This window comes from Suillus discolor (genome assembly GCF_016758755.1).
Source record: "Suillus discolor strain FC423 chromosome Unknown F5147scaffold_93, whole genome shotgun sequence".
NCBI lineage: Eukaryota > Fungi > Basidiomycota > Agaricomycetes > Boletales > Suillaceae > Suillus > Suillus discolor.
Window position 1 is genome coordinate 127,277 of NW_024541340.1, and position 23,350 is coordinate 150,626.

At 45.8% G+C, this 23,350-nt stretch overlaps 4 protein-coding genes across 4 annotated transcripts; all 4 read right to left on the bottom strand.

Annotated features, from left to right (window-relative positions):
* Window positions 1-2,492: 2,492 nt before the first annotated feature.
* On the bottom strand, window positions 2,493-2,981 carry F5147DRAFT_657814 (uncharacterized protein; the record flags this gene model as incomplete). Its single annotated transcript, XM_041434333.1, has 2 exons — window positions 2,493-2,720; window positions 2,775-2,981. The coding sequence occupies 2 exons, from the start codon at window positions 2,979-2,981 to the stop codon at window positions 2,493-2,495; spliced, it is 435 nt and encodes a 144-aa protein (XP_041286734.1).
* Window positions 2,982-4,142: 1,161 nt separating this feature from the next.
* Window positions 4,143-4,779, bottom strand: F5147DRAFT_657815 (uncharacterized protein; the record flags this gene model as incomplete). The annotated part of the gene is made up of 4 exons (XM_041434334.1): window positions 4,143-4,162; window positions 4,201-4,249; window positions 4,304-4,513; window positions 4,672-4,779. 4 exons carry the CDS (start codon window positions 4,777-4,779, stop codon window positions 4,143-4,145), a joined length of 387 nt encoding a protein of 128 aa, XP_041286735.1.
* Window positions 4,780-7,829: 3,050 nt separating this feature from the next.
* On the bottom strand, window positions 7,830-8,830 carry F5147DRAFT_657816 (uncharacterized protein; the record flags this gene model as incomplete). The annotated part of the gene is made up of 3 exons (XM_041434335.1): window positions 7,830-8,098; window positions 8,135-8,220; window positions 8,370-8,830. 3 exons carry the CDS (start codon window positions 8,828-8,830, stop codon window positions 7,830-7,832), a joined length of 816 nt encoding a protein of 271 aa, XP_041286736.1.
* A 1,057-nt stretch (window positions 8,831-9,887) lies between these two features.
* On the bottom strand, window positions 9,888-11,209 carry F5147DRAFT_657817 (uncharacterized protein; the record flags this gene model as incomplete). The annotated part of the gene is made up of 6 exons (XM_041434336.1): window positions 9,888-10,154; window positions 10,202-10,278; window positions 10,332-10,630; window positions 10,679-10,828; window positions 10,876-10,935; window positions 10,986-11,209. 6 exons carry the CDS (start codon window positions 11,207-11,209, stop codon window positions 9,888-9,890), a joined length of 1,077 nt encoding a protein of 358 aa, XP_041286737.1.
* Between the last annotated feature and the right edge of the window lie 12,141 nt (window positions 11,210-23,350).

The following is a 23,350-nucleotide window of genomic DNA, read 5'->3' on the forward strand; positions in this document are numbered from 1 at the left end:
CTGTAACGTTTGAGTAGAGTACTGACGTACAAGTAGATTCGTACCTGTTTAGGTACAACATTTTGTTAATAGAGTTTCATAAACGAATACTGAGATATTCGTACCTGTTTAGCGTGTCGTGAAGCCTCCCGCTCGTATAGATTTTCCACAAAGATATCATAATCATATGAGCGTAAGGAACAACCCGAGAGATATGAACCCACACCACGCGCAACAAATTCGTAATTTAATTCTCGTGTAGTCAGGCGCAGGCGTTTCTAGAACTTCTCAATAATGAAGAAAGCAACGAACTGGTAGTCGTCCGTTTCTCCCCCATCAACCACCGCGACCTTGGCTGATGAGTTGTCATACATACAAGCGCTCTCAGGTGAGTATTAAGAAGAACTTACCATTGGTATCTTACAACTTCAGGTCTGAGAATAAAATTAATAATGCATGGTCGCTAGTTCGCCTGCATGCAGGACGTAGGTCGGAAGAAGACTAATCAGACAAAATATCAAAAAATTTGCCGAGAATGATGACTTCCCCGTATACTTATCATAAACCGGAGTACTTGAAAATGTGTAATAGTACTCGGTATATTTAGTACCAACTACTACCGACGTATGCCATAGGCGTACTAAACGGGCGCGAGTCCGACAACACCAGGGTCGACGTCCAGCAGCCCAGCTGAGTTCGTTCTCATCATAGTCGTGGACAGTGGAGTGAGAGGAATGCATTCACCGTTATATAGACTCGAATGATTTGATAATTCAGTTTCTAAAGAACGAAGCAGAGTTGCGACAGCAAGAAGACGATAACAAAGAAGCCGCTGCCCTGGCCATTGGATGCCAGTTGTCCGGCGTAACTTGATGTTGAAATAGCCCAAGGTTCAGAGATTCGGCTCGTCACAAAGCATCCAAACCAGTCCATGTACAAACAAGAAAAGGATATGAGGGATCTTGAGGGATCCGTGAAGTGCAGGAACGGTAGTATCCAGAAGACAGCGGTACGATTATGTCAGCCGATATCTCAATCTTTTCGCGGTGTCGGGTGTCCCGGTTTTCATTTTGCCTTTTCGTTGTTGGCTCTTTGTCATCACCTGGCTCCCTTCGATTCGGTCACGATCTGTCGCGTCATGTCGTGACCGGACCGTTCACAATTGCCCAATATAGCGCCATGTGACCTTCGAGAATCGGAGGTTGGAGAGCTTGTCCATTGAACAGGGGAAGTGGGTGTCATCTGTAACAGAGACACTTAAGTTTACGAATTTGAAATAGAACAGTGGCACGTCTGAATAGAAAGGAGAATATGGGCCCATCTGTCACTTGTTTTGAACCAGTTCATGAACACCGTTTCTTCCCAACCAATAATAATCATCCTTATGTTTAGAAACCCTTGTACCTTGCACACACAGACCATTATTATCTCCGTAAGACCGTTATCCCAGCCCCGGCTCAATTTAGAGGCCGCATATCCACAGCGATCATGAACTGATACCTACCAAAGGTAATTTTGGGTCAGGTGCTAATACATTAGTCTACACTACATGCGCTAGGTAGTATAAGTGTATATGAACACCTCGAGGCCTAGCCAAGACCCTTGGCAGCCTATACCCCACCCAACGCCCACCCCCTGAAAATGCGCGTCTGAAGCGTTACACCCTGGTGTTTGATATTGGATTCTTCTTCATGCTGAAACACCTACCCCTTTGTGCCCTCCCTTCCTGTCGCAGCCAGATTTTTTCACCGCAGCTTGTTCTAAATGTTGCTTTCCTGCAGAGTACGTAGAACTTACAAATAGCCGATAAAGCTGTGTTAATTTTTGCTAGCTTGCGTCCAGATGGCGTCAGCTGATTTGATATGATACAATCCCTCACTTACTCCTTTGCTCGTAACTCGTTACTCAATCTGCCTCGAGTTCCTACCCTTCACTTCCCTCTCTGAGTGGAACACGATGCTAAAGACGTCAATTGATTTGTGATGCAGTGACCTCTGATAGAACCCCACCTTTGAACGTGGAACCCCAGTTTAGGAAGGGGGAGCTTCGTCTTACTAAATTGTATGTCTTCCTCCGAGTCTCAGACCCAGGAGTGATCGTCTGAGCTGCAGTAGGTGCGTGACGTATTTTGGATGGCTGCTCGCATGCAAGCACCTTCTGGGTCAGCGTTTATCAGCTGTGATGGGCCTGCTGGACAATATGAATTTATTAATACATGAAACTTGTTTGCATGGTTTCATCCTCATACCAATAAGCAGGGCCCACGGACTATTATCAATCTCATGGTTATTCTATTGAACCACAGGCGATTTCATTCGCATGCAACCAACAACCAAAAGATCAAATGGAACAAGGATGTAAGGGTCCGGTCACAATCAGGCACGTAGGACGACCACTAGTAAGATAAGACATAAAACACTGAAAAAAGCTAGCAGCGGTACAGCCTGCATGAAATATTCTGTCTGGGAGTGTGTTATGAAACGCGTGGATGCACGCACCGGAATTCAAGTGCGCTAACCCATATCTGCCATCCATAGCTCAGACTCGAGAAATTCTTCCATTTCCTCGATAGTTGGATGACTGGCAAGTCCGCAAGGAGACCAACATCTTTGAATAAAATTCCACTGTGCACTACTGACGTTCGTTTCTGGAGGACATTTGGGCTTTACGCCTCTCGAAGACAATACAAGGACATGAATATTATCCTTGATGTCATAGTAAGGTATTGATCCCGTGAGCAACTACGGTCATAATATGGTAAGCAGGTGATGCCACGAGGACATGATGTACCATACCTGTAGGAGAACACTGCCTGTTGAATATATATCAGTCTGCTCCGTTGGGATACTTGGATTGATTTCGCCTTTTTGGACATCAAATAACTGAGGATCGGTCCATCGCACCGCAGAGCGAATACCTCCAGATGGCTGTGGCAAAGATGGGATTTCTGCGAGCAACGACATGATTCCGAAGTCACATAATTGTGCTCTACCCTCGTCCATCAGGATATTGAGCTGAACAAGTATCAGCGAACTATACTTCTAGGGCCTAGGGACAGTTATCTTACTCCAGATATATCTCCGTGCACAATAGAATGGGCGTGTACTATATTTAAACCCAATGAAAACCATTGCCATGACGAATGAAAGAAAACTTACGATAGCCAAGGCCAGCTGTTACGCTGACCGTCGGTCGGCGTGTGCAAACTAGGATAGGTCTTCTCAGTGACGACTCGAGTGAGTCTACTGAAGCTGAGGGTGGTTCTCGGCTTGACGGAATGTCAAGGGTTCCTCCGGCGATCTCGGTAAGACGGTGCTCGTCGAGATGCAGGGCTAGCAGATACGTGCTAAGTCGTAAGGGGGCGACTTAGAAGTGCAGTCTCACACAAGGAAGCTGGTAAGGCTTAGTTGAGCAAGTTCTGGGGATGAACCTAGTAGATTAAAGTAAAGTCTAAGTACAATAATCTGTGTCTACTTATAGGGAAGTACTACAAGTATTCTAGCTCAGTCTGTAATCAATAGTATATCTAGGATCTATGATAACAAGACATGAGGTCAGATAAGATACATGAGGCTTAACCTCTGATCAAGCATGCTGCGCCAAGGGCAGCTGCGCATAGGTACTGGAAGTGCCAAGAGCGCTCCGGATCTTCATGAAGCGACATGCGGTATGCATGCGCTGATCTAGGGTGACCATGAGGCGTACAGCCTCCATGGATCAGGTACAAGGCCGTCTAGGCCAGGGGCGGGGTCATAGCGCCAGGGGCGGGGTCACAGCGGTCCAGACCACTGTCTTTCTAGGCGCAGGCGGCGCACCACCGCGCGGGGAGTCTAGCAGAGCGGGGGCAGGCGTAGGCAGAGCTGGGGCTCCTGTAGGTGTTACGGATGCCTGTAACACCAGCTACTACCTGTTTGGCCTAATGCCGTGCAAGTGCAAGAGTAAGAAACATCATTTCCATCGAAAAGGCTAAAGTCTTACGAGATCAAGCTTGCTCGTCAATGACAAATGATGATTAGCGATGTAGTCATTCAATGACCCGTTGTTTGCCCAAGGCGTCACCAGTGACAGAAAGTGTCCGAAATCGTATGCAATTCCATATATTGGCAGAACATTTGTGTGAAGTAATTGTGCCCAAGATGATATTTTACCCATCAGTTTCTAAGTCATGCGTAAGCGGGTTTTCCTGGACACAAATGAAAGAACTGACTCAACAATTATTACTTTTTTCATCCTCATTCGAAAATGGAATTTTCAATGACTTGACCGCAACCTTTAAAAAAAGTCATTTATATTGTGAGGATTCTAATATGTAATGTTCACTTACATCACACTTTTGCTTGCCATCGTACCACGTTGATTGCCAAACGTCGCTGTATGTACCCGACAACGTGGGGTATATTTTGCGACGAACGATTTGGCTGGTAAGATTGGGAGCGGAGTTGCACTGAGGTTCTCCCACGGGATGCTGCTGACAATTGACCGGAGTGGTTGTCCACTTGGAAGAATCTGATAATGACTCATTCATGGAGCTGTTCTAAATTCAGCCAATAAAATCTGAAGGAAGTAATTTGTGTACTCAGGAACATCAGTGTCGTGGATGACTGGACTCGGAACGGTGCTTTGCGGACTGGGGCACGAGCCTTCAAACAAATGGAGATGCATGAGTGCTATTTGTCGGTAGGGCCATTGCACCAATGCCAAAGGCAACTTCACCACTAGTCCGAAATATGAAAGCAGATGATAGATGCTAAAACCGCGTTGAGGAGCTGTAGGGGTGTTCCCTGGCAGATCGTTGGACATGACCTGTAGCAGTTACAAACCAGTATGTGGGTGTTAGAATTGGACGTTGAATCCATGCGGCCATATTCATACTTCAGAAGTTCATATTATGGCATTGATCCACCCGAACGCCCTGTGTCGATGCTGCTGTATTATGCTATATATGGCCTGTGAAAACTTGGAGCGATGGTCGCCATTTGATTGTAAGTGTAAAGCTCAACCCAGCTGCAGGGAATTCCCGCTACCTTTAGGTGACGGTTCTTTCCAATTATTCTAAAAGTTCACTTAAGCACCGCTTACATAACCTTGTCCTTGTACCTAATTATATACAACCATACATCCTATCGACAAAAAGTGTGCGAGAAGTCGTACGTGTAAGTGTTCGTCCGTAAACTACTAACACGCTTATATCAAGCATTCATCTCGGTGGTTTTGCAGATGCTACACCAAGGTGCGCGCCGTAAGGTTTAGGCCTTAGGCCTTAGGTACAAGCACAAGGTTTGACGGCGCGTGCTTGAATCCAAGTGAAAGTACTAAGTACTAAGTTCCAAAGTTATTTACAAACTTTGTTTCTAAAGTTTTATTACGGTAGCTTCAAAGTGCGTGCTGTTCAGAAGGGGCCCGGATCAGTAAAGAGTGTGTAGTGCCCTGTTAGCATTCCAACAACCACCGCTTGTTAAGTACACTTCCTCATCATTCTTATGGCTCTTAACAAGGTAGATCGAGATCGGCTCCCAACAGGTGGGAAACACGAGTCCCCTAATGCACGATGGCCCTGAACGCATGGCCTATCAATGGTGAAGACCTCGACCACCGCTTGGTAAGTATATTTCCTCATCATTCTTAGTCCCGCCCTCTCCCACAAAACTTGGGTGTGTAGTGTAGTCTCCTTCAAAATATTTTGTTATTTACATATCATGAAATTTTAATTATGAACCAACTCAATTTGTGGTGTCTGCTTGACTGAGTGAGCACTGAGATGAAGATGCAATATACAAATTATGACTATCAATATTCGACAGGAGCATAGTAGGGTGGTATGCATGAAGTGGGACTACAAGAAAAAATCCAGGATGCAGTGGAAATCACCGAAGAAAAAATATGGAGCCTCCCATGAGGTAGCGGTAAGAGTTAACTGGCAGGGAGAGACAACAAGGGAGAAAATGTCAACAACAAATGCGAAGGGGACTGACCTTAGATCTTGACGCAGACATGCTGCTTGGTCGTGATGTGCTGTTCCGAAAATATTTGACCGGCGGCGACAGCATATTCATGGCGAGGTTGTTACGCTGACCGTCGGTCGGTGTGTGTGAACTAGGATAGGTCTTCTCAGCGACGGCTCGAGTGAGCCTACTGAAGCTGAGGGTGGTTCTCGGCTTGACGGAACGTCAAGGGTTCCTCCGGTGATCTCGGTAAGACGGCGCTCGTTGAGATACAGGGCTAGTGGATACGTGCTAAGTCATATGGGAGCGACTTAGAAGTGCGGTCTTAGACAAGGAAGCTGGTAAGGCTTAGTTGAACAAGTTCTGGGATGAACCTAGTAGATTAAAGTAAAGTCTAAGTACAATAATCTGTCTACTTATATGTGCTACATATGAGTATTCTAGCTCAGTCTGTAATCTATAGTATATCTAGGATCTATGATAACAAGACATGAGGTTCAGATAGCGTACATGAGGCTTAACCTCCGATCAAGCATGCAGCGCCAAGTGCGACTGCGCGTAGGTACAGGAAGCGCCAAGAGCGCTCCGGATCTTCATGAAGCGACATGCGGTATGCATGCACTGATCTAGGGTGACCATGAGGCGTACAGCCTCCATGGATCAGGTACAAGGCCGTCTAGGCCAGGGGCGGGGTCATAGCGCCAGGGGCGGGGTCACAGCGGTCCAGACCACTGTCTTTCTAGGCGCGGGCGGCGCACCGCCGCACGGGGAGTCTAGCAGAGCGGGGGCAGGCGTAGGCAGAGCTGGGGCTCCTGTAGGTGTTACGGATGCCTGTAACAGAGGTGGGCAAGGGATTGGTGTAACTTAAGGGTTATAACGGGGACGCAGAGAGGTGGCGCCATTCATGAGCACTAGGGTTAGAAAAACAAGGCAGAGGATGCTGTTCATAGAAACTGTGAGCTTGACGAGTAGGACAATGAAGACGACAATACATAAAAAAAGATTTGTACCACAGTTGGCAAGGTCCAACATTTACTAAATAACGTCAGTCAAACATATCACTACTGACATGGTTTCAGAGAGCCGATCTATTTCGGAATGCTAACAGGTCACACATCACTCTGCTGTGAGGCCTGTGGACATAAATGATACTAGATGTGGAAAGGTAATTTCAGCGCGTATGAAAAACAGGCTTACTACAGGTGTGACAATTCATTCAAGCACATTGATTGAAACAAGCCTACACAGAACAAGCAAATTTGGTTTGATTAGTATGCCTGCGTGAATTCATGACGGGGATTGAAAGACTCACTGGGTCAAGAAGACACCATCATTCTAATATCAGGTGGTTCTGATACTAGAATAACTAGAGATTGACTGGTCCTAGTAGGTCAGGGCATTCGCGGATTGGGGGACGCACAGCTTTTATTTAGTTGCAGAGCTGGACAAACAAAAGGGTCCCACCTTTGACGATACTTGGTCGGGTGGATACCCCAGAATGGCACTGGACTGCGCAGCTTTCTCAACACTATCTTCGGACACCATTCTCACTATGGTTGGAAATGACCAGGTTCCTAGCCCTGAGTGGAGCATGTTGAAACCTGCGAGTACTAATGCTGAGCTCATGTTGGCATGATTTGAAATAACAGAGACGATGTCAAACATACCATAATTTGGTGGTAAATATTAAATAGTCATACCAGCAGTGAGCTCAGAGGCGTCAGACGCAGAGCAGAAGTTACGCAGTCTAGTCACGTGCGAAAAATAAACAGCGGACTTAGAAAAGAAGACCCTGGGCCCGGCCCGGGGGTACTATATAGTAACCTAATTCAATTACATATACAACAACCCTCCGGGCACCCCTGGACCCGCTATTTAGTGCATCTTGTTTTTCACTCTTTGTACTTGTTAATTTACACTGATAGCCCGCACAATCCCTTGCAGTGATATAGCCTTGTGTTTCACCCAGATCCACTTTTCGCAATGCCTTATGATTATCACACCCGCACCTTTTATGTCAGTCCTCACTGTCCCAACAGCCTTCTCTCCCTGGCTGTCAATAGTGTTCCCGAAATGTCCACCTGGGATATCCTTTTCCTTGACCGCTATTTCCCTGATGCGTACCATGTTGATGGTCTTTGCACCTTCTCCCGGACCTCTAGTGGCCACTTTCAACGCTTAATGGTCCTTTTTGATTGTCATATTCATGCTACATCTGACCTTTGTCCATACCTTGTCATCAAGCTCAGTCACACCGGCACTCCTCAACTCATGGATCGTGTTGATGTCCTTGCTGCATCTATCGCCATTGATAGGTCTGCCGCTTTCTACTCATCAAAATTTTTCTGACTCATACATCCATCCAGTGTTGTTCATGAAGTACCAGCTCTGAACGAGGGTGAATCCTTCACATCTTCCAATATCATTGACTAGCCGCACCCTACCTACATCTGCTCTAAGTAATTGATAAATCTGCATTCATTTGCTATTCTAGCCACATCTTGTTTGCTCTTCAAGTACCACCATAGCGTTTTTCCTAGCTCCACGCTGTCTATGTCCCATCTTTCATCCCTTGGATTGTATCCTGAGCCGTTTTTCACTACCGCTACCTCTCCTCTGACTTCCACCCTTGGGAACAACACGCTCACAATTTTGTTGCGTGCTCGGCGATCCTCCATCTTTGCAGTATAGAACAATTGGTAGTACCACTTTGTGATGTCCAGTTGTCGTGGATACAGCATCAGTGGTTCCTGAATTTCCCTGCCTTCAAGCATTGATTCTATAATGTAAAGCTCCTCCGTGTCTGTATGCCCTCGTGCCCAATGAATTGGCCAGACGGTCTGCATCACATGATCTCTTGTGATTTCAACTTCTTCATCGCTGGCTGCCTTTTCTCGTAACATTGCCATGGTGCAGGGCATTGACATAATCTGTCAAACCTTTTGTATTCTCTGCGAATGAATCGCTTTTGTCCGAATTCGGCACCTCGCATGTTACAAACTACACACCTTTATGCTCACACTCCAGTCAGGAAATCTTTGTTTTACTTCTTCTCTCGCTGCTTTATGACTCAGTGATTGCGAAGTTTTTTTGCATTTCAAGCATGAGGACGTTGTCTTCAGGCACGCTTCCAGATTGCCCAGTCATGATCTTGTTTCCTGGTGATGGTTTGTGATTACCCCTTTTTTTGTTTGTTCACCCCATAATGTTACATGAAAGTCGCCAAATTCACACTCCATTCCCTCCTGATCTCCTGTCATACACAGTTACTCCACCCCTTCGTCGCTACCTCTCGGACACCGCTTCCATCTCTCTGTCATTCCCTCTCCTGTTGAATATGCTCCAATATTTCATTAACATCGTTCTTGTTATTTTCTTACCTATTGACTTACCTCTGTAGTACACTGGCCACGTCTACCATATCTCCTTTTCCCATTGGCATGTACTTCTTTTTGTATTTCTTTAATATGAGCACATTGCCCACGGGCGTTGCCTCACCGTTTTTGTCATACAAGATGGTGAACTCAGTCCTCTTTCAGTTTCTGATATTCATCTCCTTGTCCTCTCTGACAATCCTTGATGTATCCGGAAAAAAGGCTTCCAGTCCTGTCGCCTCGGCCATCTGATCTTCACTTTGTTGCACCGTCCACGCATCGGTGAAATTTATGTTCTCCATAATTCCGTAATAAAGTGTGTTGGTACACGACCAGCATGGGTAATCCATCAAGGTGATAGTTAGGGTCTCCGTTTTCCTTCTCTCATTGTCACAATGGAGTTTAACATCCTTAATAAGCAAACATCATTCAGGTATCATTTTTCCGAGAAGTTGCTATTTACGGCCACTGATGATGTCACTGCTAGTTTTTTCTTCGTCATTTGCATATTCACACATGAGTAAATTCCTATTTCGACAGTCAGTATACACTCGTCATGCTCCATCATTTTGTCCCTCATATTTCTGGTGTTCTAGATACTAAGTCCCTCTATCTCCTGTTTTTTCTCTTCGATTTCCCAGATTTCGCTCATATTCAGCAATGAGATTGCAATCATCTCATATTGCGCCCTTGAAAACCACTTCCCGTTATCATTCTTCATCGAATACTTTGTGATTTTCGCTTCTAGCAAGACGAGGTCACCCTTCTTGAGGTCTTGCACTTGCCACAATGGTCGTTCATCGTAACTTTTCAATGAACTGACGTTCCTCACGTCATACACGTCATCGAAAAGCACAGGCTGAGAACATGTCAATACCATTCAACTATTCAATTGGCTGCCCTCACCTCACTGGCCTTTCCATTCTCTTTTGTGCTTTGCCACTTGACGGCCCGTATGTTGCGTACCTCCCTACCTTCCACAACTAATATGTAGTTGGTAAGTGAGTCATTCAGTTTGCGTGCGCGTGACACTTACTTATCTGCGGATTACTCAATCTCACTAGCACTGCTGCACTTTGTTGTGCCAACGCCTGAGACAATGGAATCACAGTGATCGACGCTTGATTGTCTGGCCGGTCTTGCTTCATGAACCATAATCTAGCAATGTGACCCACAATCCAGACCATCAGAGGTTCTCCCGTCATAGGATCGCATACCACTTTGCTATGGTCTCTGATGGCTTTGTATGGTCCCCATGTTGCATTTGGAAGCAAGCTACCCAAGGCGTACACACCAGCCTTTGCATTCACATATGTGGATAGTTTTTCAATCCGCCTTGTCCCCAGTCAGTATCACAGTTGCATGCTGCGATCGTCTGCTCACACTTTCATATCCTCAGTATATTGCTCCACTTCCTGCAGATCCACCAGTTGCTTCGTTGGGTTAGGAATCACTGACCTCACAGTGGTAGTCGTCTGTGTCGCCCCTTTCCTACCAGATTCCTTCTTTCTTTTGGCATCTGTAGAACTATTCCTGTCAATAGGTAAGACGTCCTTGTGAGTACTGGTGCAACTGCTTACATTGCAGTTACAGGTGCGAGTGAGCTGTTTTCCCCATCACAGTCTTTCACCTCATTTGACCTTGGGTGGTCATCAATTTCCACCATTGATGACTGCGTCGAATCACTTACCCGTCTCCTTCCATTGCTTTTGGCGATTTCCCAATATGCACGGCACCGGATTCATTTGACTCCTCACATCTATTCACATCAGCCTCTGCCTGATCGATGTTCTTCTCGACCAATTTGATGCTCTGTACTATGGCAGTGGGGCGCATCTTCTTTGCAGGCGGACCTTGATCGTCTTTGCCCTTGTCGCTTTCAACGTTGGCCTGTTGGCGATTCCTTGTTGTCATTGTAGTGGTGAATGAGTTGCAAAAAGAGAGGAAGTTGCTCCTCTTTCAATTTCCATGCTGCCTATTTATTGCTTTCATTTATGCTCCTATTATCTCGCTCCTATTATCTCATTTGTCGCTCATGTCATTCGTGACATGTCATAGCCAGTTTTATTACACATATACTCCCTCGCCTAGCCATCATTTTTCTTAGTTTTACAGGCCTCTCGTAACCAGTATTTAAACTGTACTCTCAAACGTGGTGATTACATGTTGTTTTTTCTTGGGAGGCGCTTCAACTTCCGTTTGATGTACTCGTTTCAACGATGAACCATGCATGCTCCGCTAAGGCCCGACTTCAGTATTTCTGCAACAGTTTGATATGTCACGAACTTACCTTGGTTAGTTTATGCGCATCTTTCACTGTCAACAATCGCATCACATGTGTGCATGATAAATACGCGTGAAGCATCGGCCACGATGTTTTGTCCCTGGCCACCACAAAGTCAATCTCTGCCCCTACCTCAACAAAGTCTCCTTGCGTCAACAGAAGGTTGTCCAGCGCTATCAGTTTATCATTCGTGTTGATCTCACCAACTGGTAAGCGGTCACATATATCCCATTCCTTTTGAATCTGAGAGTATTTCCATCGCACATCATCCATAGCCACAACCGACGGTACCGACTGTTTTCTCTTTCCTGTACACTGCCCATCCTTAAGTTCTATCATCATCCTGGATGATCCTTCACACACCTTGCTGAAAACACGACGCTGGAAGTATATGTCATTTCCAAAACGTACACCTTTCATTGGAATTCTGAGGTGCCGACTCGCATAGTCACATGCCACATTTATGGCGCACACGGTCGCATCCCACAGTTCGCTGTGTCCTCCCGAGCTCAACGCTATGTGTTGAATCGCCTTATGCGCATCTTGAGGTTTTCTAAATAATTTCAATCAGTCGTCGTTTTATACTATGGCCTTTTCATCTCACCCAGACCAATTTCCTAGACGCTCGATGCAGAATCGGCCTAAAAAACCATGCAATCACAGCGCGACAGGATACAGTGTATTCGGCTTTGCATTCGGCATGTGCTTGTAGATGAGGATGCGATCGTGTGACTTGTCTTTTTCCTCAATGTCTCGATGTTACAACCGCTATCTCATACAATTTACATTCTTACGATATGCCTTCCTTTCTTGAACTTGTACTTACTATCTCACGATGACTTGGTCTGTGCGCACATATGGATCTATTTAAGCACATGTATTACGCTTGTATTCTTCACTTGAATCTTACTAGGTTTTACTTGGAACATCCTTCGCTTAAGACCTCCAATCTTAAGTCGTCCTGAAACCCGATTCTTAGTCAAAGCACTCCTTTGACTAAGTCCACAGAACTCTTTCTTGTCTGAGAGACTGAGAATCTCAACGACCGAAAACTCTGTCGAGTTGTTGTTGTTAGAACTATCCTAGTTCATAACAAAAGATTCAAGTCGAAAGACACCACACATCTGTGTGTGTCCGATACCAACAGAACAAAGAAGACAAACCGAAAACAAGAAGAACTGCTGAGCAAAACAGCCAGCACGAACAGCAGACCTGACATCACTCACCCCAAGACTACAGGCCTTGAACCTTGGTACTTCAGTACCCCCGCTCAATATGTCGACATCAAACACTAGCAGCGGCAAAGAATTCGAATACAAGATAAACCACCCTCCCATATTCAATGGAGACAGGGATCTGTCTAGATCATTCCTCCTATCCTGTAACACTTACATGGATATCAATGATAAACTCTACAAAGAAGACAAACATCGCATCATTTTCATCACGTCATTTATGAATGAAGGAAATGCCAGATTATGGAAAGAAGAATTTCTGGAAGACGCTCAATTCATTGACTCCTCCGGACAAAAGAAAGGATATGGTACCATGAAAGACTTCTTAGAAGCTTTCAATAAAGCATTCTCCGCAATCGATCCTTCCGGAACAGCAATGACCAAGCTAGGAGCTCTCAAACAAACCGGAGATCTCCAGACTTATATCGCCGATTATCAGAGGCTAATCGCTCAGGCAAAAGTCAAAGAAGAAACCGCCAAAATCTTTCACTTCCAGCAAGGACTCAATATAGGAATCCTTATCAAGATGTTCAATGCTGGAAACGTCCCAAAGAACTTCGATGACTACATCGCCGCAGTAGTCGACATCAATAACTGCCACACACAGTTACAATCCATTAGATCCCGCTTCCCTATACAACAGAAGAAGAAAAGATTTGGGGATCAAAGATTTGTACCCACAAGGGATCACGATGCTATGGTGATTGATCGACTCACGGATGAAAGTCGCCAAGAACACATGCGTGTTGGAAAGTGCTTCACTTGCCACCAGATCGGACACCGTGCTCGGGAATGTCCGCAGAAGAAAAAGGGACCTCCCTTTGTCCGCAAAGTAGAAGAAGAGGAAGAAGAAACTAGGCGCATTCAAGAGGATTTTTGAAACGGAGAAACATATCGACGGTGGAATCTCCAATAGAACCTGTACGTTTGATACGAGCTGTCAATGACAAAAAAGAACTTCGCATTCCCATTACTCTCATATCTCGAAAACAGGAAAATGTCGAAACAAGCGCGGTAATCGATTCTGGCACTTCTGGAACCTATATCTCCGAAAGCTTTGTGAAAAAGCTCGGGATAAGAACCCGAAAACTGAAAAAACCATTCAATATCCGAACCGCAGACGGAAGCTATTTCAGCAGCGGACCAGTAAATCGGTACTGCACCCTTATCATCAAAATTGATGAACGAACCATGATAGGAAAATTCAACATTATCAATTTAGGAACACGAGACCAAATTCTCTTGGGAATTCCGTGGCTCCAAAAGATGAATCCCTCTATCGACTGGGCAGAACGAACTCTCTCACTTCCTTGTACCCCAAAGTCTATCGAAATCTCGGAAAAAATTCGAAAACTTAGCACCCCCCCCGAACAAAGAAAGTGGACAAATTCCAAACTAAAGAAACAATCATCCAAATTCTCTGCTTCCATCGAGGAAATCCCCGAGGATGTACCGCTGTTGCTACCAATGGAGGATGACGATCTTTTTGACACTCAGGAAGACGTTTGGTGCGCTCCACCGGTACAAGACGTCTCTACCTATAAGCTAGATGACGGGGAATTCTTGGTTGAATACGGTGCTGATGGAGAATTTGTTCGAATTATACAAGAAATTTCCCTCGACACTCCTCTCACAAAGGATGGAACATCCTTTTCAGAACAAATTCCGATCATCACCCCTCTTAAAGTTTGCAACAAGGCGCAAGAGTTTGCAATGGAAGAAAAAGAAAAACAGAAGAAACCCTTCGAAGAACTCGTGCCCGCTTATCTCCATGAGTATGTGGATGTATTTGCCAAAGATGGACTAAAACAACTTCCCCCGGAACGACCAGGAATAGACCATCGCATAGAAACAAAACCTGGGTTCCTTCCAAGAACGTCTAAAGTATACCCTCTCTCACCAAAAGAAAGGCTTGCGGTAAAGAAATTTATTGACGAAAATTTGGAAAAGGTTTTATCACTCCATCGAAATCCCCACAAGCCAGTGGGTTCTTTTTTGTAGGAAAGGAAAGTGGAGAGCTTCGTCCCTGTCAAGATTATCGAGGCATTAATGATCAAACGATAAAGAACTCTTATCCCCTTCCACTTCCGGCAACTCTTATCGAACAACTACACAGGGCAAACTTCTTCATGAAAATGGATATTAGATCAGGATATAACAACATCCGTATCCACCCGGATGATCGATGGAAAGCCGTGTTTACCACGGAGCACGGATTATTTGAACCAAGTGTAATGTTCTTCGGGCTATGCAACTCACCTGCCACCTTTCAAGCATTTATGGATAATGAATTCCGTCAGGAAATCAACGAAGGATGGCTGGTAATATACATGGACGACATCCTTATCTTTTCAAAAACACTTGAAGAACATCACAAACGAACGAGGCGGATCTTAACAAAGATTAGAGCGGAAAAGCTATTTCTGAAACCAGAAAAGTGCACGTTCGACTCTCAAGAAGTCGAATTTCTTGGCATGATCATTAAACCAGGATCCGTAGAAATGGACAAAGCAAAAACCAACGGCATCAAAGAATGGCCCGTTCCTACTTCTGTTAAAGAAGTTCGGTCATTTTTAGGATTCTGCAATTTCTACTGATCATTTGTCGCTCACTACTCGGACATCGCTCGTCCCCTTATCGATCTGACCAAGAAGGATACCATTTTCTCTTGGAACACTCAACATCAGGAAACGTTCGACAAGTTGAAAACCTGTTTTACCACCCATCCTGTACTCCGCAACCCAGACCCCTTAAAACAATTCGCTATTGCCACAGACACTTCTTTAGTGGCAACAGCAGGAGTTCTATTACAAACTGACGAAAACAGTGTCTATCACCCCTGCGCCTATCTATCGCAATCATTCAATCCAGCCAAACGAAATTATCCAATTTTTGACCAAGAACTCCTTGCCATAATTCGTGCACTAACCGAATGGCGACATTATCTTGAAGGACACCCCTCCCCGATTATAGTTTTCACAGATCACATGAACTTGCTCTACTTTAAGAAAGCTGAACATTTATCTCGTCGACAAGCACGATGGCAGATGCTTCTGACTGACTTTGATCTGGAGCTACATCACGTTCCTGGTTCTAAATTAGCTGTACCTGACGCCCTCTCTCAGCGATCAGACCATGATACCGGATCCTCCAATAACAATAACACCATCCTACTTCCCGATTCCATGTTTGTCCGACTCATTGATGAAGACCTTCGCGCTACCCTTGCCAGCTCAGATGCACTTAACGACCCACTATTCGCCACTGCCGTAGACGCCCTCAATGGTGTCTGTCTTCCCCCCATGAAATCCGCTTTAAGTGATTGGAAAGTAGATTCAGGGATATTGTCTTACAAGAACCGAGCGTATATTGCTCCTGATCATCGCAAAACTATATTGGCTCGATACCATGACCATCCAACCGCTGGTCATCCCGGATGTTTTAAAACCGAGGAATTGGTCAAACGCGAAGCGTGGTGGCCAGGTATGGGAGCCTTCATCCAGAAATACGTTGAAGGATGTGCCACCTGCCAGCAAATGAAGGCTGATACACATCCCGTTACGCCACCTCTCGTCCCCATTTCCTCCCTTGCCACCCGCCCCTTTTCACAGATCTCTGTTGATCTTATCACGGATCTTCCCATTTCCTCTGGTTTTGATTCCATCATGGTCATGGTAGACCATGGGCTTAGTAAGGGGGTGATAATTACTCCTTGCCATAAAAATATTACCTCTGAAGGGGTAGCAAAACTATTCCTGAAACACGTATTCAAACGCTTCGGATTACACGACAAAGTAATCTCTGACCGAGGACCCCAATTTCTCTCAAAATTCTCCGTGGAATTAGCTCAACTCCTTGATTATTCTATCGCCCCTTCCACCGCCTATCATCCGCAGACTGATGGACAGACTGAACGACTCAATCAAGAACTAGAAACATACCTACGAATCTATTGCAGCAATGACCCAACTAATTGGGTAGAACACCTCCCCATGGCAGAATTTGTTCACAATCATAGAAAGCATGACGCCCGAAATGCTTCACCTTTCTACATCATGATGGGTTATGAGCCTAAAGGAATCCCCCATGTCTTGGCAGACTCAACAGTACCAGCCGTGGAGGAACGAGTTCGACTTCTTCAAAAGATCAGAGAAGAAGCGATAGCCTGTCACAACATCGCTATGCAACGGATGGTGGAAAGATCCTTCGGCCAGAAGTACCAACCATGGAAAGTAGGCGATAAGGTGTGGTTATCTGCAACCAATCTCCGTCTAAAACTCCCATCTCAGAAACTCGCCCCGAAAAGATATGGCCCCTTTCCCATTTCCGCCGTACTATCACCTATCACATTCACACTCCAACTGCCTCCGCAATGGAAAATACATCCCACGTTCCATGCTTCCCTATTATCTTCCTATAGCGAAAATGACGTTCACGGTCCGAACTTCTTGGAACCACCACCTGACATTCTAGAAGAAGAAGAAGAATACGAAATCGAAGCTATACTGGCTCACAAAGGCACTAGCAAACATCGCCGTTATCTTGTATCATGGAAAGGATATTCCTCCGCTAGCAATGAGTGGATCCCGGAAGAAAACCTGGAAAATGCCGGAGAAACCCTTTCGATCTATAAAAGAAAACACTCGCTGTGATATCTTCCCATCAACATAAAAATTATGTCCTTCCCAGTTTCTTACACTCTCCCCTATGAATCCACATTCGCCCCAATCGACCTATCCTCCGACGAAGGAAGATTTGAATCCTTCATCTCAGAAATTGAAGACCTTACTCTCATCGAAGCCGCTATCCTTTGTCCCCAACATGCCATTGAAATCAACAAGATCCTTATCAACCGAAACACCTTCTCCATCAATCTCCTTGTTAACGTCATCAGATCCGCCGAACTCATTGAAAGACTCGTACGACATGTGGAGGAACCACATGTTCAACATGGCATCATGCATTTGCAGAAACGCATTCGTGCTTACACTCTGCGTCTTATCACTCAGGAGGTTAGGGCAGATATCCAGGAAGTTATTCACATCATTGCTGAACGAGTCACTGGAGTCGCTCGCCCACCATCTCCACAACCAGTTGAACGAACAACTGCGACTCCACCACCTTCCTATGACAGTGGAATTCCCATTCCTCCTCCTCGTGTGTCTGACGAGCTATTGGCTGCTGTTAACAGCCTCATGGAGATTACCAACGCCATGATCGTTAACCTGCAAGAAGAGACCCAACTTGCATTACAACTAGCCTCCACAGCATCCGCAACCACGTCTGATACGGTCGTTGCTCCAGAAGAAACTGTAGAGCACCCGGAAAACCTTTACGCTGCCTTCTCTTCTACGCACGAAGAGATAACCATGGAACAGTTGATTTCCCCTCCCGACGAAACCATCGCACTTGCTGAAGCACTCAAAGCGCTACACATCCATCCACCAATGACTATCCCATCCACGCTTACTCCACCGACATTCGTAGACTGCCTTGTCCCAGTACAAGCCCTTGGACCTACCGCCCCTGCAGAGTACGCTGAGCTAATCGCGGAAGCAGAACGAATCCCCATGCCATTGTCCTCCATCTACGTACTCGCTAAAGAAGATGTAGCCCAGATTAAAGAATCTTCTCGAAGAAGAAGAAGGTCCCCTAAACATGGATACCGAGGCAAGGGAAAGAAAAGAGCCTCTAGCGATGATGAAGCATTCAGTCACCGTCCCGCTCCTCCCGTCATACGCCCTTCATCCTCGAACCCAGACGAAAACCGTGTTTGCAGATACTGTAAAACCCTTGGCCATTGCCAAACCAACTGTCCCGATTATTATTGCAGGATATGCAGGGAACTCTCCCCTGGACATCTATCCTTGTATTGCCACCAATTCACTGGAAGCTCCCCCACTACGCTTACTTGGAAGGACGAAGGATTCTACCAAGAACTCTCTCATTGGGAGAAAAGTTTAGATGAAGCTTACGTCAGCCAGTGCCAGGAAGAAGAAGCCCTCCGACAGGCGGAGTACCTTACTGGGGGAGACGATCAGCTTGACTATTCTGACGACCCTATCTATTGGGCAAACCAGGACAACTCTAACCATTGTGAATACCAAGATTATGAGTAAAGTCGGTGACTTCATGCTTAGTAAGGGGGTAATGTTACAACCGCTATCTCATACAATTTACATTCTTATGATATGCCTTCCTTTCTTGAACTTGTACTTACTATCTCACGATGACTTGGTCTGTGCGCACATATGGATCTATTTAAGCACATGTATTACGCTTGTATTCTTCACTTGAATCTTACTAGGTTTTACCTGGAACATCCTTCGCTTAAGACCTCCAATCTTAAGTCGTCCTGAAACCCGATTCTTAGTCAAAGCACTCCTTTGACTAAGTCCACAGAACTCTTTCTTGTCTGAGAGACTGAGAATCTCAACGACCGAAAACTCTGTCGAGTTGTCGTTGTTAGAACTATGCTAGTTCATAACACTTGATGGATCTCCGCCCACTCAATCAGTTTCGCCAGGGTAGATGGATACTTTTGCCAAGCAAGTAGTCCTTGATCAGGTTGCAAGCGTTCAATTTGCTCAGTCAAGTCCGCTGACCACAAGTCATGTACCATGTATCCATCATTTGCTGGCAATAAGTGAGAAAAATTGCTCTGCTGTAAGTTTAGATGCACCTTCTATGGAAGACATCTTTGCGCCAGTGATAGTGTTGATTTAACAAGGATATGATGAGAGAGTATAATCGAAAGTCTGATTTGCATACAGGAGGTATTTATTCCCACCTGAAACACTTATGACGTAGGTTCTCTGTGATTACACAGACTATGTCATTTCTAATACCCACCAACCGGCTTATGAAGCAAACCTTTTCAAATTACTACAGTACTATACTCTTACGTACGTTGATCTTCGAGCAGCTCAAGGGAAGTAATCGCGTTAACAAAGAAAACATTTTCAGATAAACCAAGCTAACTTGCCTCTGAGGCAGAGCTATTAATACAAGCTATTTTGAGACTTGACTGCTCTCTGAGCGGCTCTTAAAAAACATCTGCTATACTCAATCGCCCTATCGCCCCTATGGTAATGTAAAGTATACTCCTACACCGCAATTTCCATTCCTCCGCATATCCTCTGCCCACAAACTCACCCACACCCATGAGCAATCATTAAGCACGGTATGATGTGTCATTGCACAGCTCTGTGCCACGCATTAGGTTCATCCATGATACTGCTCTAATACTCACCGAATGAGCACATCAGAAATCAATTGGATATCAGATGGATTCATGTCCAAAACCTCTCCTTCTTGCCTAAGTGATTCCTTCAGGACGATGATGTTTCCCTGGTATTCCATTTCCGATTGAAAAGCATCTAACCCGTCCGCAAGAGAGGTCAGCAGATAATTAACCTCCCGGTGGAGCCAGTATTGAACGCAGAACACGAGTCTAAATGGCAGCGGTTCCTCAGAGACAGGATGGACCTGAATAGAAGTCCGCTCGATCTTTGGGCTGATGACCGCAGTATCGAGTCCAAACTCATTGAGCCAGAGCGAAACAAACAGGTCATCTGAGGATCGTAGCTCGTTGACCCCCAGATGCAGGGGGACCTGTACCAGTCGAGGAGCAGCACAAAATGCGCCATATAATACTCCATGACGCCCGCCAGTCAACATCTGCTTCCAACTGTGATTAGCAAGGTTATTGTGTGATTGTTACGACAAGCGGTCGTGTGCGACTAGGATGATCTAAACAGCGACAACCACGACAGTGGTACCAAGTGCTGAGAGTCGTCGGCCTTTACAGACAAGCAAAGGTTGCGTACTCGAACGTAGCTCGTGGTGGTTAACGAGGGGTTACGCTGAGATGATAGCAGGGTTTACAGACAGTGAGAGGCGTCACTGAAGGTACGAGTCGATGTCGAGCAGGTAGCTTTAGCGGGACAAGGAGTTCAAGGGTAAACCTAGTTGATTAGACTAGCTTCTGGGGTGTACCTAGTAAGATTAAAGTAAGGAACGTCTACTTTAATCTTCGACCTTATATAAGGCTACTCTATCGTATCTAAGCTCAGCTCGAAGCTGGGTTCTAATCTGCTTATCTACATGAGTCAGAGATAGCGTCCATGAGGCGGGCTTCTATCGTAGATAGCGTCCATGCGGTACGCTTCCATCAGAGATAGGATCCACGTGGTATCCTTCTATCTTCTATCAGTCCATGAGGCAGCACGATGCTTGCCTTCTATCTGTACATGAGGCAGCGCGAGGCTTGCCTTCTATCGTCCTCGAGGCAGCACGAGGCATGCCTTCTATCTTGATAACATTAATAGGTCTTCTAGACCTATGTCGTCATGTCATGTCACGTGCGGTCCAGACCGCTTATCTAAGCCGGCAGTTGCCGCTTATCGTCTATCGTCATCTATCGTCATCTATCGTCATCTGTCGTCACAGAGCTAGTGAGGCTCCGGTATCGTCTATAGAGCTGGTGAGGCTCTGGTGTCGTCTATAGCCGTGCGGGTGGCAGAGGGCTCTCTGCTGGTGGGGGACTCGTGCCATGTTACTGTAACAGTGATCAAAAAGACTTACAGGATGGTTCACTATTTCTTGACGGACCAGCAAAATTTGTCCTTCAGAGACAACAGCTCTTCGGGTGACGCATGCCTTATGTCGCCGAAAAGGGCACCTCGGATTGTAACACTGGTCATTTAGGCGCCACCAGTATGGGCTTCCGACAATGTGTGAGGAGAGGTCGGTGGTACTGTTTTCGTCATCCAATAACAACCAGTTGATAATCATGGTCCAGTTTCCACGTGAAACATCTCGCCACAGTAGGGGACACAGATCTCCACATTCTCCCGGGAGTTCAGCGGTGTCGTTCAGAACCATGAATTGCTTGGCGTGAAATCTGATTGCGACGTTGTCTGAGACCACACTGCAGGAATATGCTCGCATGCTGATTTGTGCGGCAAGAAGACAAGGGTGTGCGCAGAAGATGCCACCCATGGTGACAAATATCATGTCCACAGTAAATGGACGAGCAAGAACCACTGGAAAAACGGAGTCCTCGCTACTTTCTGTCATTGTCAGGCGGGCTTGGTGGGGGCCCGGGGCGACATAAGTTCGATGTTGCGTCACAAAGTCTACCAACCATGCTTTGGTGGCAGAAGCATCTCTGTCGAGACTTAGAGCATATCCATTGTGACAGAGATAGTCGTGCAATGCAAGCCATCGGTTTCTCGGAATTACAACATTCAAATCGCTTGGCTCCCATGTACAAGGCCACAGGATCAGAGAAAGTGCTGTGGATCCTGTGATGACACCATCGTATAAAGTCAATATGTCTAAAAGACCTTGTGGGTTTTCAATTCCCAAACGGCATAAGGCCATTCTCAGGTGGCTGACATGAGAGCGCAATGCGAGGCGTCTGAACTCGGTGGAAGTACATGCCAAGGACAGCCGGGATTGAAAGTCGAGGTGACCGTCAACGTCATCAGCAATCCTTGACACAGTAAATGCTGCACAACATTTGAGAATCGAAACACTTGAATAGTGATACACTCACCTTCAAACATTGCGCGTTTGGATCTGGGATTGTCGCTCATCGTGGTTGTAAATGACATGGAAAGGGACATTCCAGTTTAGACTGAAATTGCACAGCTCTGAAACCATGAGATATCCAAGCTGCACTGCCACGTGAATCATCCGAGACATTCACCCATATGATGCAATTGATGCTGACAAGTGCACTACAAATTAGCGAGAAAAGTTCTACGCCCAGTCATACGCTTTTACTTGCCTAACTTGCACCAAGCATATGCCCCGCTAGACCAGCCATGAATTTCTCACCAATCGCCCTCCCTCCCGAGCTCACTTTCTATATCATGGACTATCTTGCTCTCCACACACTATGCGCTTGGTCCGCATGTGATAAAATCACGCATCGATGCATCAAAGCTTATATCACCAAAAAAAGAAATGGGCTCCTGACAAAGTTTTTTGGAAACATTGTTCAATTCATAGAACTTCAACGCACCTTTAACACCCTTATCACAAACTCCTGCGCCCTCAAAGTAATGTTGGCCACAAATGACGCAGCAGGGGTCAAAAGCAACAATCTCGACCTCTATACGTCCGCCCGTGGTTGTGTTGAGCTCACTTCCTTCTTGGTCAATGAAGGGTTAATAGACTCACCCTGGGTGGATAACACCAGCGCCTCTGAAATCTGCAGGACAAAATCTATGTTCCGCCCAATGAGTAATCTCATTGTCCACATTAACGAGGTAGCAAACAACAAGACCGTTATGCCCCTGTTCAAATCACATTCAACTCTGGCCATGAACTTTATCTCACATGCAGGCATATTCTCCGCCTATCCCGTCCTCACAGTGGAGTACAAGGCCCTCCTCAATCCTCTAATGTGGCATAAAAAGATTTGCCTGCTCATTTCTGTACTTGGCTTGGCCAAGTATACGTCTCGTGGGTTTGACATTCAGCCAACTGGTTACACAGAATGGGAGACCCACCTTTGCCATCTCT